The following is a 16,173-nucleotide window of genomic DNA, read 5'->3' as shown; positions in this document are numbered from 1 at the left end:
ATTTTCTAATAACCCATTAAGAGAAGTTTCAAATCAAGCTTTAAAACGTGTTATTAACCATCTACCCAGCCATTTGAAAGATACATGCCTGTGATAAGAGTATTGTATTGCCATTAACCTGTGGGATGGTTCGAGACATCTCTTATTCACACAAAAGTCTAAATGCATCTAATTAAAGCCACAAGATCAGCTGTCCATATTAATCACTCACCAGTTTAATTAAGGTAAACCAGCTTGTCAGAAAACCACTCTTCTCTCTATTCTTCACCATTATCGACTTTTAATAGTTCACTGGATTAATAATTACTTGTTTATGGCATTATCAAATACCTGGGAGGGCAAACCACAGTTTGTGCCCGGGAACTGCTTTAGGCTGACTCTTGCTTGGGACATGAGAATCTACCCCATCAGATAAAGTCTTCTAAAAAGCCATGCAATGTGATTTAGACACAAGTACAACCCAGAAAAGAAACAAAATGATGTACAAGCGTCTTGACAAGAGATTCAGCCTTGGATGTTCATTTTGTCGTTACTCAGATTAGCGCAGGCATTTTGAACACTAAGCTAGGAAAAAGGAAGTTAGGGAGATCTCTTGCTCACTTGTAAAAGCCACATCTGTCACACAGAGTGTGCAAGAGAGGGCACATACAGTGCCACTCCACAAGGCACAACAACAAAAAAAGTTGTAAGTCCTACAATTAAAGAAAGTTTTCTACAGGATCAACTCCTTTCCGAAGTAATTAGGGTACGGATAAGGAAGGGAGCAAGCCTCCTCCTCACTACTCAAGCACGCTCACCTTGGGAGTAAATCCCACACAGGAGCAGCTCATCTCAACACAATGCAATAGCGGAGGGATGACAGTTCTCTCCAGCCTACTGCCAGTCCTGCCTGGCAAACTGCTGCCATCTCTGCTTGAGGACTTCAGTGTTTCATTGAATGTTCCCCATCCGCTTTGGCTCTGCTCAGCTCCTGGAAGTTGTAGTCATCACAGACAAAACCAATGATTGCAGGTTGTTATAAAAAGCAGTGACACAACACAAGCAAAATCAGGGGGCGGAGGGAGCAGGAGAGTGCACATTCCTAATTCTCCTCAGGCATCCCTGCTGCCATCAGTGATGAACATTTGTTCTGGGCAGAGCTGCTACCAGTGGAACGCTTAGCATGTGAACACTAACCTAATTCCTGTTGGAAATAAACCAATTTCCACTCTCTCCTTTACTAGAGGAGTGTTTCAACCTAATAATAAAATCTCCACTGTAGCATGTCAGACCAGCAGCTCTCTGGTAGCAGGCTGGAATTTTAAGTCTTAATGCTGCAGTATCAGCTGTAATGAATTCTATGTAAATACGACTTCTAAAAATAAGAAGCCTTTGTCTTCCCTTAAAACCATGTATGAACAAGAGTTTAAAAGGAAAGGAAATGGGGTCTAGCCTCTCACTGCTGTCAGTAACGAGGATCCTTCTGGAACAGTTTAACTATTCCCACCCAGTGCAACCCAAATAAAAATATCCCACTTGCATTATTCAGTCAGCTTTCCATTACCTTTCAACATGGGCCACCCCAATAAAAATTGTAACTGCTTATAAAACAAGGGAAGAATATGAGAAAAGGCAAAGTGGGATGAACAGAGTTAAATCCTGAATTGTCGTAATATTCCACCAGCCCCACATGGTGAATTCTACTGAATACCAAGACCTGGACAAGGAAATTGTTTTTCCACAGATTGCTGAAAGAGTTTTGCATTATAATCTATAACAAAACAGTACACTACTTATTCTGTTATCATTAACTTGTGCTCATTCATCTCGTTCATTTTTACTTGCTTAATTTCACACTGAAATATACAGGAAGTTGGTTTCCAACATCCTTCTTTACCTGAACATTTACCTTTAATAAACCATAAGCAGTAATCAAAATAAACTAATAATTATAAAACGTTATTTAGAAAAATGAAAGCGATACTAAAAAAAGTCTGGATCTAACTTTAAAAAACCAAAGAAAAAAGCGCCCATTGAAACGTACACATATACTTTGCAACAAATATTATGCCCAGAGGTCAGAGCTTCTGAGCAACCTCAGCTCCAACAACCAGAGATGTTGCTGCCGATCACTCCTGAAGAACCAGTTCCCTTTCCACATTTTATTTCTGTATGTACATCCACACAGGCACACAAAAGCGCTGCACAGTTATGACCCATCTGAAGGCAAACACACTCAGTGCATTGTCAGCGCTCCATTGTAACACACTCTACCCTTCCTGAATGCAGCGTTCAGCCTCAGCTTACCACCCTGACAAATAAAGGAAAGCACTTTATGAAACCAATTTAATTGGGAGGTGACAGAAAACATACAGCCATTTTCTGTAGCCTTATCGCTGAATTGGCTTCAGCTCCAATCTCTGCCAAATCCCACTCAGCAGAAGACATTAACCAGGTCAGCGGAACAGGTGCTGCGCGGTGTCTGGCGAGGGCCTGGCATCCCCACAATTACTTGCACACAATGAAGCAGTAATCTTTACAGATCATCTCTCCCAAGAAGCATATTGAGGACGGGAGGAGAGGAGAACGGTGGAAGGGAGGGCGGGAGAGAAAGAGGGATAAAAAAAAAAAAAACAAGCAAGGAAGGAAAATGAATGTGTAGCTGCCTCGCGGCTCAGCAGATGTCTGCGCGTGATGTACGAGGCTGGGATAAGCTGTCGTAGCCCGCTGCCAAGGAGTGGTAAGTGATTAAAGCCTCCACCAGGCTAAGCACCATATTTAGAGTCTATGGGGTTTCGAAAGTTGCACCCATTCCTTGCTGTGCTGCCAGATGTTGTTGGCTGGTCCTGCTCCGATTCGCCCTGCGCGGGAGGCAGCAGTTGGTACAGCGAGGAATGCAATCTGGAACGCTTCCGGAGGTGCCGTACATTAAACCGGTGTCACCCATCCTTCACCTCCACCGAATGCTGAAATAACTCCAATTTGCTGCCACTTCCCTCTTGGGAAATGGCCAAGATACAGTTGTGCCTGGCAGAGCCATTTGTTTTACTCAGGTGATTCTCTTCCCTCAATGACCTCTATTAGTTTAAGTTTTAATTTAGATTAACCCCAGCACCCCAATTAACCAGTGAGGGGAAAAGCTAAGCTGTGACTAGTCATATTTCTGAAATCACGATTTATCGAAGTTAAAGTTATTACAAGAGAAGACGGGCCATTCATCTATTGCTATGTTTCTTTTACAAATTTAACATTGTAACCCAAAAAGCACCTCCTCTGCACAGGTCCACGGAGCGTCAATCACAGCTAGTTCTCCTCGACCACTTCACTATTTTGTTATACTAACTTCATTTGTTCTGTGTTCTTAGGGTCCACTTGGCCCTCGAAGCTGGGCCCTCACAAACATTAAATATTCAAATTGTCCTAATTCTGCACCAGGTGAGGTCTACTGCAAAAAGCTTCTTGGGACATCTACAGCAGTAGGGTTGGAATGGTGTTGAAAACCTTCTTGGAGTATTAAAGTTCTTTGTATTTTCTATCCGTAGAACACAGATAAGAATCACCAATTTAATACATCTTTTTATTCCTCTTTAGGCCTGGCACTGTACATGAAACGCCAAATTTTGAAAGTATTCAAATGCTTCTGGTTAAACCAGTTATCGGAGCACAGTCACATGGCAACAGCTCTCTTCCACTGCCCTAACACTTTACTAGCCACTCTAATAACTATTCAGATCAGAAATTTCTGCCTAATGATATAATGATATTTGTTTAGTCCTGAAGTTAAAGGTCTCTGTGGATCATCAGAGCAAACCTAGTTTTTTGTGCATTGGGGACGGACTTACAGTGAATCATACTCCCCAGCATATGGCAATTCCAGTACTTCATAAAGCTGGCACTGGTATTTATTAACTAAATTACAAACACAAGGTTTCCCTAAGCTGCAGCCTCCATGCACTGGGTGCAGATTCCTTGTTTCTAAGACTTTTGCAAATAAAAATAATAACTGGCCTAAATCCAAGCTGGCACAATTCCAAGACAAGTGCTAGAGAAGCCCTGCAGCTTTTTCATTCTGGAGGTAGACGAGATGATTTAGTTTGAGATGAGAGTAACTCAGGTGCTTTTTGGGACCTACTAGAATTGTTTTTCATAGTGGGACTCTACCCACAGAGAACAGTCACCTTGAGAGAATTCAGTGATTTTTCTCTAGTGTAGCAATGTTCACCAGTGAGAACTACAGGCACAGAGCTCACCCTGCAGCCCTGACTCACTCAAGCACAGCAGTGCCAGCAATGGATGTATATTTACACCCACAAAGCAAGTTTAAGCTCATATTGTATTGGAAGTTGAGAGTGAAATCCTCTGGGGTATCTACAGAGATATCGGATGTTCAAACAGGTAACTGGGTTTCACTGGTAAGAGAAATTTAGAGCACAGAACTGACTGCATTAGTTCTTTAAGCATGAAAAACAAACTGGAGCCATAATTCCAACACAGATTTACCATCACCTACCTGGTGATAAAAGTCGTCATCATCAAATATCTCCTCATCTATGTCCTTCAGGTGCCTGTTGGAATCTGACTGCGGGAGGACTTCCTAGAAGCACAAAGGAAATACTGAAAGCTCATATGTGCCTATTTCTATCTCTAACTCTGACGACATCATATGCAGCGGCTTGTAAACACACTTGAAGATATGAAGGAATGGAGAAAAGCTCCCAACATAACAAGCTTTTAAGGACTAGGAATACACTTAAAGGCAAGGCAGAAACGCTGCCAATGCCAAAACAGATTTATGATACCTTTACTGGGAAATAAATAGGACTGTGCAAAGTCTTTCTGGCAAAATACTACAGATATTTTTAATGTAATTACAAAAATATATCTTGCAAGTGCAGTAATTCTACATGATCTCTCAGAATTGAGTATTTATTCATTCTTAAATACTAAATTAATAACGGACTTACTACTAATATATTCTGTAGGTTATGAGCAGTATGATTTTAGAAGTGACTTTCTGGGTTAAAGATTCTAAACTCCAGAGCAAAACCAAAGCTTTGTAGCCACCACCTCAAAAAAGCAGATTTAGTGAGCATCAGTTCCTACGGCACAGGAGGGGCACAACCACAGACCAAGCCTTGTTTTTCCCTGTCAAGAACTGGCACAGGAGATAATGCAAACACCATAAAACTGGAATTGAAATGTCTATGTCTTTTTCTTAGCCATTACATTTCAGGAATCAACACTCAGATATCTCCTTCATAAATCTCTCACCAACAAGAATATGACCTGCTAAAGGCTCGAGCTAATTGTTTTGCAGAGAGTTTCACTGCTGCTACAGGATGAGTTATATAAACAAAACACCCTTACCGAATTTTCAGGCAAAGATTCCGGGACCGGCTGAGGTTCCTGCTCCTGCTTTCCCAGCACTGTATACACTGATCGCTTGGTCTGGGTCCGCCGTAGCAATCTCTCTTTGTCCATCATAATATGATCAATCTGAGTCAAGATTGAACGCTCAAAGGCACCGAAACCCTGCAACAACATTAACTAGTGTCAGATAATGCAGAAAGCTTTTCCTCAAGGCAGCAATGTTCCTCTATCTTTCCATGTCAGTGGATAAGCAGACAGCATTCCAAGAGGAGGTGGTTTGGGGTTTGTTGCAGGGATTTTTGCTACAATTTTTTATTTGTTTCTCCCTCTCTCTCCCTTCCCAACCTGAGGCAACCTGACACCTGGCTTAATAAAATGCCTTCGCTGTTCTGGTTCAGATGAACTTCTCAATGATTAATATTAACCCACAGATGTTAGGAGACCTGGATCTTTGGGTGAAATGATTACCCATTGTATTAAAGTGTACACCTCATGGAGGAGGAGAGCCACCAAAGCCCCTAGTTCTGTTATAAAACACAGACAGCTTGTTGATCAGCAACAGGGGCATTTTTGTAGAGCTTTCTTGCTGCTGGAGACTGGCTATGCTGAGATGTCTGGTTGGGAGAACACCAATACTACCCAAGAGGATGGGAAAAAAACTTGTAAAACCATTTTCCCCTGAAAATTTTTTTCCTCCCCATCTGCTCAAAACAAAAGAGGCTTATGCCTTTGAAACCTGAGGGCTAAGATTCTTTCCAAACACCTTTAAGGTTGGGGGAAAGTGAGTACCTGTGTATTGAATTCTCACTGGTGTAACTCTCGGCTTCACCTGGAACATCCATGATAGAGAACTTTCAAATCAACTTGTTCCACAAATTTCTGCTCAACAATAAGCACGTCAGCACACATAAACAAAGACTTGCCTTCCCCATTTTGCCCGATGCCAGCATCGTCTTTTCATGCCACTTCTGCAAGGTGTTGTTCCGATAGGTCCTGAAGTCAGCGTACCGCTTGGCTATGAAGTCTGGGTAGTCCTCCATCTTCAGCTTTCGTTTGGGGAGGCTCCTCCTCTTCTCCTGAGCCTTATCCACTTGCTCTTCATCACTACTGCTAGGGATTTCATCATCACTAGAACAAAAATACACAGACTCAGCACCCTACACCTCTCTAAGGCAACATGTGTGAATTCTTAGTGGCCCCTCCACTCCTACCCAGGCATTTTCCACACCATGGTGATATTTATGCCAAAAGACCCATGGTTTAGCCCCTCCTCCATCATCAGAAAGATTACAAAACAGACTTCCCACACTTGCACAAGGAATTCAAATAGTCCTTTCTGTCCAGAGTGTCTGTCACCCAGATATAGCAGCAACTGAGAGAACAGCAGAGAGTGAGTATGGTCAGGAAGACTGTGCACTGGCCTGTTCGTTGGAGAGCTGGAGAACAGAAGATTCAGAAAGGTCTTGTCTTAATTTGCATTTACCTCTCAGTTTTTGATTGCCTTCCATCTACCAGATGCCTGGTGCCTGGGTATTGATAAAGCAGCTCATCCTGAAGGTCCACTAATACTTTCAGCAATGCCTCCAGGGCTTTACAACCTGCAGAACAAGAGACACACGTGATGATTTCTCACTGGCCCTTCCTTCTGGTGAAGCAGTGCTTAGTTTCTCATCTTGAATCTGAATTTCTGCCACAGCTACTGCATGTCCCATTAACTGTTTTTCTCTAACCGGTTAGAGATGTGGTTTTATCTTCACACTGATTTATAGCTGTTAATGTCAAACACCACCATGCTGGGAAAGAACACTTCTTTCCTAAAAAGGGAGGAAGGGAGGGAGGACTGCCTTCTAAACATCTGCCTGGCTGCACATCGGGAGTATACGGATCTAGGGTTTCATTGACAAACATTCAGGCTGCAGAGCCTGAAGGATTAACATATTGAAGAAGCAAGTACTGTGTCTGATGACACACGCATATGACAACAACCTTTTTTGCTGACTAACTCACTTCTCTCCCAAGTTCTGCAGCAGAGGCCAGCTTCAGTTGAATAATATGAAGCAACACAAGGGAAAATGTATATATGTACATCCCGTCTAAACTTGACCTCTGACTTTTCTTCCTTGTACATAATGTGCATGTTATAGGGAACAGAAGGAGGAAGGGCAAGAAGAAAAACCGAACTCCTGCAGGGCTGTGACTACTGCTGGTTTCTACGCCGCTGTGCTCACCACGCAGGAGGTATAAGAAATTAGATTGTAAGTAAAATTAAATGTAGCAAGATCTGATCTATGGAGCAAACGTAAACAATGACCTGGCAAGTTTAATGAGAGGATTCTGATAAGAAGAGCAGAACTGCAGGCCCAGAGATCCTTAGAAAGAGAGAAAGTGAAGAACAGATTGGGGTGGTGCACAAAATGATCAATACATGTGTATGAAGGTCAGTTTTAGGGGGATGAGTAGTTGCTTTCCAGGGTACTTGCAGACACAAATCCTGAATGCAGATCTGATGCTGTGCATCCAAAGGCTTTCAGAGCTGACAATTTTCCTGTGTCTATGCAAATGCAGAGAAAACGATCTCTGTTCCACCGACCTTACGTTCTCCAAGAACACACCGTTGCAGCTGGCTGTGGGAAGGGTTAACGGCACACTGTTGCAGCATCTGTTCTTTAAAAATAGTTTTTTTGTGGCAACCAACAAGCCTCCCTGCAGAGCACTCTGATATAAAACAAGTGTTTGTCTAGGCGTACACAAACTCTCCCTTTGTACCTCGCTACACATCAATCACAGGGTCAGCCCTTACAGGTAGAGCACTTAGTACGCTTCTATCCAAAAAACCTGAACTGAACTTTACAGGAGTTAATTTATATTTACCTGACGCTACCAAAACAGAACGAAGACAACTTTTCACCACCTGCTCTTTTGCTTTTTTACTTTTTTTAAATGGAGGACACAGAGATCATGGGTAGAGTGAACAGCAAATCTCCATCAACCAGACAGAGACAGGGCAAGCAGAAATCAGCCCAGACATTCAGAGGTCTCAATCTCCCGCATGTTACCACTGTGATATTACTTAGTTGTCACCCTCTTCAGATAAATTACGGCCTGACCTCAGTAACAGGAGTGTCAAGGAGAAGATGCTTTAAGATTTTTGCTGCAGATCAGCTGTTGGACTCATCCTCCCCTGGCCCGCAGTTCATTATAGAAATGTTCTGGCAACTCTTCTATATAAACCTATTAAGGGATTAGGTTTGCCTTACATGTAAAACAGTTGTGTATTAGCATTAAAACAATTCCAAGAGACAATCAGACAAAAGCCCTTAAAAATACATTTGTTGTACGTGTCTGCAGCTAAAGCATCACTTGCAAAAGGCAAGTGCCCCCACCCTAGCCTGAGTGCACAGCTTACAACAGCAAAATCTTTCCCACTGCCTGCAACACAGCTACATGTCCCCAGAGCTTCCAAAACTGTTTATTTTCTCCCCGCTGCCTACCCTCCAGCAGCAGGGCTAATGCACCCCAGGCGGCGTTGATCCTGTCAATTACAACTGGAGTAGCACTCCAGCTCTTCTGGGGTATATCAGGGCCATGGCAAGCAGGCAAGGAACAAAGACAGGCTCAAGCTCCCCCAGGCTATGAGATATGGACCCAAACAGAAGCGGGGATGGGGAGCAATTTTATTTGGAGTTAAGGGGATGGAGAGGGCAGGGAAGACAATGACCGTGCATCTAACCAGGGGGGAGGGCTAATTATTCCAGACAGTGGCTTCATCACGAGCCTCTTACAGCTGGGTAATTTCCGTGCTTTCAGTTCTTGTGTATTTAATAGCATTATTGGATGGCATTCTCATTGTTACTGTTGGGTGCTTAAGTGTGCTGTAAACGCAACTTCAGAAGCCAAGTATCACCCTCCCTGCCCTCTTCCCATCCAGCCCTGCCCTATCCATTTCATGTTTAATTCCAGGAGGGACTGTTTTCTTCCCAGTCTCCTCTCCATCTTCTCTTCCCTCTAATGCCCTCATCTGCCTTTACACCATCTGCTTTGGGGAACAGGCTGAATCCATTTGTGAACGAAGGCAGCATAAACCAAAACTGTTTTCATAGATACAAACTGTGTCATTTGGAAGGAACGTCGGACGCTAACCCTCCTGCTCTCCTACCCCTGCCAGCACTCTTTTTTTTATGCTGCTCCTTGTCTGAAACAGACAATTAAACAGAAAAGAGTCACAAACACAGAGCTTTCAAGCACGCCAGTACATTAAGGCAACCAACTAGCAGCTTTCACATGTGATAACCATCAGGTTCATACCTCCTACTCCCTTCCCTGCTCTGTTCACAGAACAAAGCCAGCAGTACCTCTAAGAGCACAGGCAAGGCCAGCCCTGACCATAGAGCAGGGCCCTCCCACTGCCACGAGCTGTGTTAGGTCCTAGGCAGTCCCTGATGATTTTCAGTTTCTAAAGCTTTGGGACCAAGAATATATCGACACTTGGGTATTCACAAGCACCACAAACCAGCCAAGGCTGAAACAATGCTGTTAAAGCTCTACAACTACCCTCCCACCACTCACTCACCAACGGGATGATCTTGATGCCAACAGCTTATTCCCAGAGCTACTACACTAACTCTGCCATCAGTATCACTTCTGGGTGTTGCTCTATTGTGTTCAGCCAACTACAGATGCTTAAACATCCCCCTTCCCAGTCCAGCGCCCCAGGCAGCGGTCAGGGACTGCAGGCACAGCACTGCAAGAGCAGCTGTATGCTGTGGTGTGTAAAACTCTCCCAAACTGACTTTGCAGGCACAGCCTATCACCCCAGTTAACCCCAGCCTGTGCCTCTCCCACCCCTTCTCTCGCATTCTCTGCTGGCAGCTTTGCTGCATCTCTCTTCTAATCTGCACTGCAGTGTGCTGGGGTAAATATCCCACCTTACAGCAACATCAGTGTCACAACTGACACTTTTCCCACTGGGCCATACATCACCAGTGAGAAAAATCTCAAAACCATCTCCTTTTCCAGGAGTTCCTTCTGCACGTCTAACCTGTGTATTTTGAGGACAGGTGGCTCATCACTGCCTTAAAAACAAAAGAAGCTGGATGCCTTTACGGTATTTCAGCACGAGCAACTGCAATCCCCAAAACAATAACTCATACTCTGTGTGTAGGAGAGGCCAACGAAACCCAGGACAACAGACAACCCCTCCTTCCATTCAACCTTTTCAAAGCTGCCCTTTGGGAAAGAAAAAAAGATGCTGAGTGGGATCCATGTGCAGCTGCTCCAAGAACACAGCAAACGTGGTTTGAATATAACTTCCAGCTTAAATGGGACTCAGAGTGTCTGTGGTGAGACACTAACTTGTAAGAGTCACTTTTAAGAGTCCACGGGAGCCCCTTCATTTTGTGTACAGGAGTGAAAAAGTTGTTCGAGATCCAGCTGACAGCATATCAATCCACCAAGAAAGCTGGGAGCCAGTATCAGTAAATCAAAGTGTGCCTTTCTGTTAATACCCTCTCATACGTTCTCATTTTATACATCCCTTCACCCAGTCAGAAAGTAGCCCTGGAGTATTTAGCTCCATTCAGGGATAGCACTGCCATGTATCAAAGTGTCAGAAGACCCACCAGAGATGAAATCTGTCCTACTGCTCCCAACCACAAAAAAATCAATTTTGTCAATGCCAGTGGGTACGGACAAACTGGTTGTGCTGCTGGCATCCCCCTCTGCGTGGGGCGGCGGGCACCGACCCCAAGACGTGCTCCCCTCGCCAGCCTCTGAAACCCAAGCACTGCCATGCTGGGGACTTGCAGGCACGATGGCTTCTGTGCTCGCCCATCGCTCTCAGTTCAGCATTTCTAGAGCAAAGCAGTTTCCTGCGCAGAAAAACATCCGCGCTCTTTTTCATGACCTCTAAAAACGGGGTCTCATTTCATCTGCCCAAGCAGCTGCGGAGAGCAGCAGCTGGCGCGGAGCAGCGGGGAGCAGCCTCACGCAGAGACACGTTAAGTCGATGGAAAAAAAGCTGGTGCCTCAAGGCCAGGCTTTCAAAGGTACTCACAGAGAGGCAGCCAGTGGGATTCCCCAAACTGCTCCACCAGGCACGCTCCTCCTCGCCTTGCCCTGGTGCATCCAGCCAGCAGATTCAGAGTACAACGGTCAGGGATGGCACCCTTAAAATTGGGGCAAAACTCCCAGGATCTTCACTCCATCACTGTATGTTGGTGGCACCTTGCAGGGCGTGATGGGGCATTGCCGTGGCAGTGCTGCCCTGCAGAGCCTGTGGCTGTGTACACACCATACGCACCATGAACAGGAGCATCGTTACCATGATGTACCAGCACAAAACACCGCATGCACAGGACACGGCTGAAATTCAGAGCCCACACCAGAGCTGGAAATTAACTCCTTTTTCCCCTCAATTAAATCTGAGGATCTGGCATCACAGGAGTATCGTCGGCATGCAGGCTTTTAATTTTCTATGTACCTCCACAGGCTGTGTGAAGCGCTCACACAGAAAAGCTGGACCAACGCTGGTGTCTGAACCACAGCACGCAGAGCAAAAGCTGAGCTGCCAAATCTGGGAGAGTTCCCCGTGCCACCGTGGAGAGTCACCGTGTCACCACCGCACGGGTCACGTCATGCAAATAAAAAGAAGGAGAGGAATCAAACCTCTTTTATTCTAATAGCTGTACATAATGAAAAGCATCTTTATCAGGTACATTTATCCCAACATTCAGATGAAGAGGGGAAATTTTCACTCCTTTCAAACGACTGTGGGACAGGAGTTAAACTACAGGTCAAAATGGCACTCAAGACGCTGGCCTGAGAACAATACTTCTCATTCAAACCCACAAGCCAGCCACTTGCACTAGTCATCCCCAGCAATTAATCCCCCAAGAAACACGTTTGATTAAATCTTTTCAAGCAAATCCTTTGCTTTGCTTTTGTTAGTTCACTTCTTGTCAACATCTATTAAAATATGCCTTTAATTCTCCCACAATCTTAAAAAACACCGATTCCACTGTCTTCAACTTTAATCAACTGTATGGCCGGCATTTTTCATTTCATAATAATGTGCTGTTTGGAATTCAAGAGGCAGGCTCAACATCAATCATTCGGCAAGAATTTTTCCACTGCAATAAATATGCAAATGAGGAAAGCCAGTCAGTCGTATTTCAGGCCCGACTTGCTAGTGTTTTAAAAAAGACACAAATTTATTAATTGCCGTTGGCCAGCGGAATCCTATTACTTTGGGCATTGATTACAAAGCTGTGTGAGTGATTATTGTGCAACTCGCAGGCTATCCAGGCATGAGGAAAAATTATTAAAGCAAGGCAGAGATTATCAACTCAGAATAACAATAAGCCTTAACATTTTAGGCCTCTAACTTCTTCAACAAAGAATTACGCCAGAGCTCCAGTGTATCATAATTCTGAAGTCTGTCAGTATTACTTTTGGAGCTCGCTCTATATTCCCCACAGCAGAACGACGTTACCAGCCAGGAAGAGGCGGGGGGAATTCCTCCAGGTATCACATCTTAAACACGGGGCTTTGGACAACAGCTTTTCCTTAATTCCCGCTGCGTAACTAACCGTAGGAGGAACAATGCGGTGCAGGCAGGACTGCCACTATCTTCACTTTTGCACCCCTGAACGTCCTGGTGCCCCAAAACCAGATGGCACAGGAATAAAAGGCTACTGCTAAGCCTCAGACAGAAGGTACAAGAGCCAGCCTAGACTAAATTATAGGCTAGCTGCAAGCCCTTCGGCAGCAGATTTTTTTAGAGGTGGTGTAGTTACGTATATGCTACTCACAGAGTTGAGCTGCATCCTAGCACAAAGCACTTGTAAATCTGTACAGGTTATTTTAGGAAATGACAGGAGTAACACTCCCTTCACGCTTCCTAAAACACCGAGTTCCTGGAGTTTTATCAAATGATGGTAGGAAAAAGGGCTTTTCTGCTGATGGCAACAAACAGGCCTGCTCCACACCGAAGGCCCAGTTTGCTGGTTCCATTGGAATGCAAATAATGCAAAAGCCTTTGCAGAGGGGAAAATTGTGTTCCTTCAGCACAAAGGAGCCACTGCTGCAAACCCCTTTCACACAAGCAGTTCAGCTGACTCCCAAAGAGTTACAGAACGGACTCAATTTAGCTCTTACACTCCAATATTACTGCATTTGACAGTAAGGACAACAGGATGAGACACAGATGAGTTTGCTAAAAGTAAAGAAAATAACTAGATGCAACAACAGAATAAAAGGCTTGGTATTGAAGGATTTTATTAGTGGGGACTGGGGGAGGGGGAAGGCTGAGAAGGGAGAGAAAGAGAAACACTTCCCTGAAGTTCATGCTCTGCTGATTCGCCTCAACCATCATCTTTTGATATCAGCCCAAACCAGGGAGGGGACGGGGCTTGTAAAAATGAGATTTATAAAAACTGATGGTTTGCATTACTGTAAATGCAAAGGAGCTGACAGCATGCATTCCCGTCTCTGCCAGGCAGGAATCCCCAAGTACACATGCAAGAATGAGAAAGGAAGAAGAAATGTGAAATTTCATAGTTATCTCGATATTAAGGCCAGAAGGGAACATTAGCCCATCTAGACTGACCTCCCCATATAACACCAGGCCATTAATTACATTTATCATGACAAGCACTGAGTTTCCATCTCAAGGTAACCAATTGCCAATTAATCCGAGTTAGCTGACATTTGCACATGCATGTCTGGATGCTCTGCAAGCCTTTGTTTCCCTGCATCTTGGTTGTGGACTATACACACTAACATGCACAAGCATTTAGCTAAACTCAGTTTAATTAGCTATTAATTATCTTAGGAAACTCAAGTGTAGGCAAACCTATTTGATGTGCTGAAAGTGGTGTAATCCCACGGTCTGGAGTTCGGGTGTATCAGGTCAACAGCTACGGACTCTCCCAGCATTTCTTGCACTAGAATTTAAGACAGCTTTAAAATAAACCTCAAACGCCAGCAGTGCCCAACACATATGGCTACGGAGATAACCTATAAAATGGGAGCATTTCAATTTTACCACATCTATACAAGAGAAGCAGACAAAAATTCCGTTCAAAAAGACTAAATACCACAAACTAAAAGCCTTGGCACTCAGTCAGGAAGGGCAAGAGTGTTTTTTTCTGAAAAAAAGCCCAAAACTGCAAGTTAAATAAATATCCTGCGCTTCTCCACTCCCTGCTACACAGGATCTCTGAACAATTCACAGACAGCGACGACATGCCACAAAATACTTCCCTGGTACCTCGTACAGCCCAAATTCTGCACAGGCACAAAAGCTCACACCTCCCACTACCCAATTAAACACGCACACAAACAACAACAGAGCTCCAAAACGGAGACCTCTGCCTTTGGCTAAAGCTTCTCACTTTGTATCTTCCCTCTCACTCGCTGGCACGTACACAGAATGGCCACCCACGAGCCCGTCATCCTTACTGACCCCAGTTCTCACCAAAAGCTCTCCATGGCACAGGATCATTACAACAAAATTTACAAAAAAGGGTCTGATTCATTCATTTATTTTAGTTTTCAAAGTCTTCATTAATGTCAACAGGCTTTGGCTTATTCCCAAAAAGAGTTGAATAGATTCTTCATTAGATCAGAGAGGAAAGGTGAAATTTGGGGACACCTGCATTCACATCCATTTAAATCAAATTCCACCCTGCATGAATTGACAAGCACGATGCTTTTTGTATTCATAAAGTGTCTAGACTAATACAATTCAATTAACATGAACTACCAGTTTTAAGTGGGCTAGATCTGATCACGATAATTTACACTCAGGCTTGAAACCCAGTTCTGCTGTCACACATTTGTGCAGGCTCCCAGTAAAATCTTCAAAGCAAGAATATATTTAAGCCCATGATCTTGCCTAGCACCAATTAATCCTGTAACTGCTCTATGCCTCTGGAAACTGTGTAATCTGCCCGTGCCTCAGTTCGTCCCCCACTCCCCTGTGACACCTACCCTGCTCTGTATTAACGAGTTATCATCTCCAGATGTACGTATGGATACATTTTAGTTTTAAAAGTGATCCACGAATAGGTATGATAACAAAATTATGACTGGAATTATTGGCAGCTGATTCCTGCAGGCTTCTCTGACAAAATCCCAAGCCTGGGTCAATAAAGCACATTTCACGTGACAGCTTTTCTCTAACCAGATGTGTCAAATGACAACCAGGTGCAGCCGAGGAGCAGGGCAGAGGGTGAGCATGCAGCACAACTGGAGAGGAGGACGCCTTGCCAGGCACATCCTCTCTTACAGGAAGTGGAACAGGTTCTACCTAAAGCAGATTTTTCTTATTCAAAGTTAGTCAATGCTTCATCAGCTTCTTTGACATGACTTACCTGCATGTTGCATATAAATCTATTTTTTTTTTTAAAAGATCAGGAATCAGAGTAACAGAACCCAGCAAAAAGCCTCTACTAAAAAGACACTGAGAACATACAAACAGACACTAAACAGAACCCTTCCCCCTGTCTTAAGTCCCTTTTCAGCAAAATATTACAGAACCAACACAAAAGAAAATAAACATATTCAGTGTGAAACATTTGTACAGAAATGCTTAATATGCAAGAATGTAAAACCAGCTCACGCACCCTCCTTGAATACAAGGAACACAGGAATCGTGTTCTGTGCATGGATGCAACACCACTAGCTCATGGCCACAGAGAATGTCCATGGATGAATTACCTAGAGTAACACCACAGTGATCAGCAAAATAAGATATAGTTGACTACAGAGAATACAAACACAAGTCACAGAATCACAGAATCAACCAGGTTGGAAGAGACCTCA

At 43.9% G+C, this 16,173-nt stretch overlaps 1 protein-coding gene across 1 annotated transcript in view; it reads right to left on the bottom strand.

Moving 5' to 3' along the window:
* Positions 1–16,173, bottom strand: part of AATF (apoptosis antagonizing transcription factor) — a 48,768-nt gene that overhangs the window by 22,328 nt on the left and 10,267 nt on the right. The window contains exons 5-8 of the mRNA XM_068415527.1: positions 6,833–6,947; positions 6,273–6,477; positions 5,347–5,511; positions 4,490–4,573 (exon numbers count right to left, since the gene is read on the bottom strand). Of these exons, the coding sequence (XP_068271628.1) occupies positions 4,490–4,573; positions 5,347–5,511; positions 6,273–6,477; positions 6,833–6,947 (569 nt within the window). The remainder of the gene's footprint in view (positions 1–4,489; positions 4,574–5,346; positions 5,512–6,272; positions 6,478–6,832; positions 6,948–16,173) is intronic.

Source organism: Nyctibius grandis, chromosome 18 (assembly GCF_013368605.1).
Source record: "Nyctibius grandis isolate bNycGra1 chromosome 18, bNycGra1.pri, whole genome shotgun sequence".
Classification (NCBI taxonomy): domain Eukaryota; kingdom Metazoa; phylum Chordata; class Aves; order Nyctibiiformes; family Nyctibiidae; genus Nyctibius; species Nyctibius grandis.
Note: the sequence above shows the minus strand (reverse complement) of the source record. Positions and strands in the feature narration are given on the sequence as shown.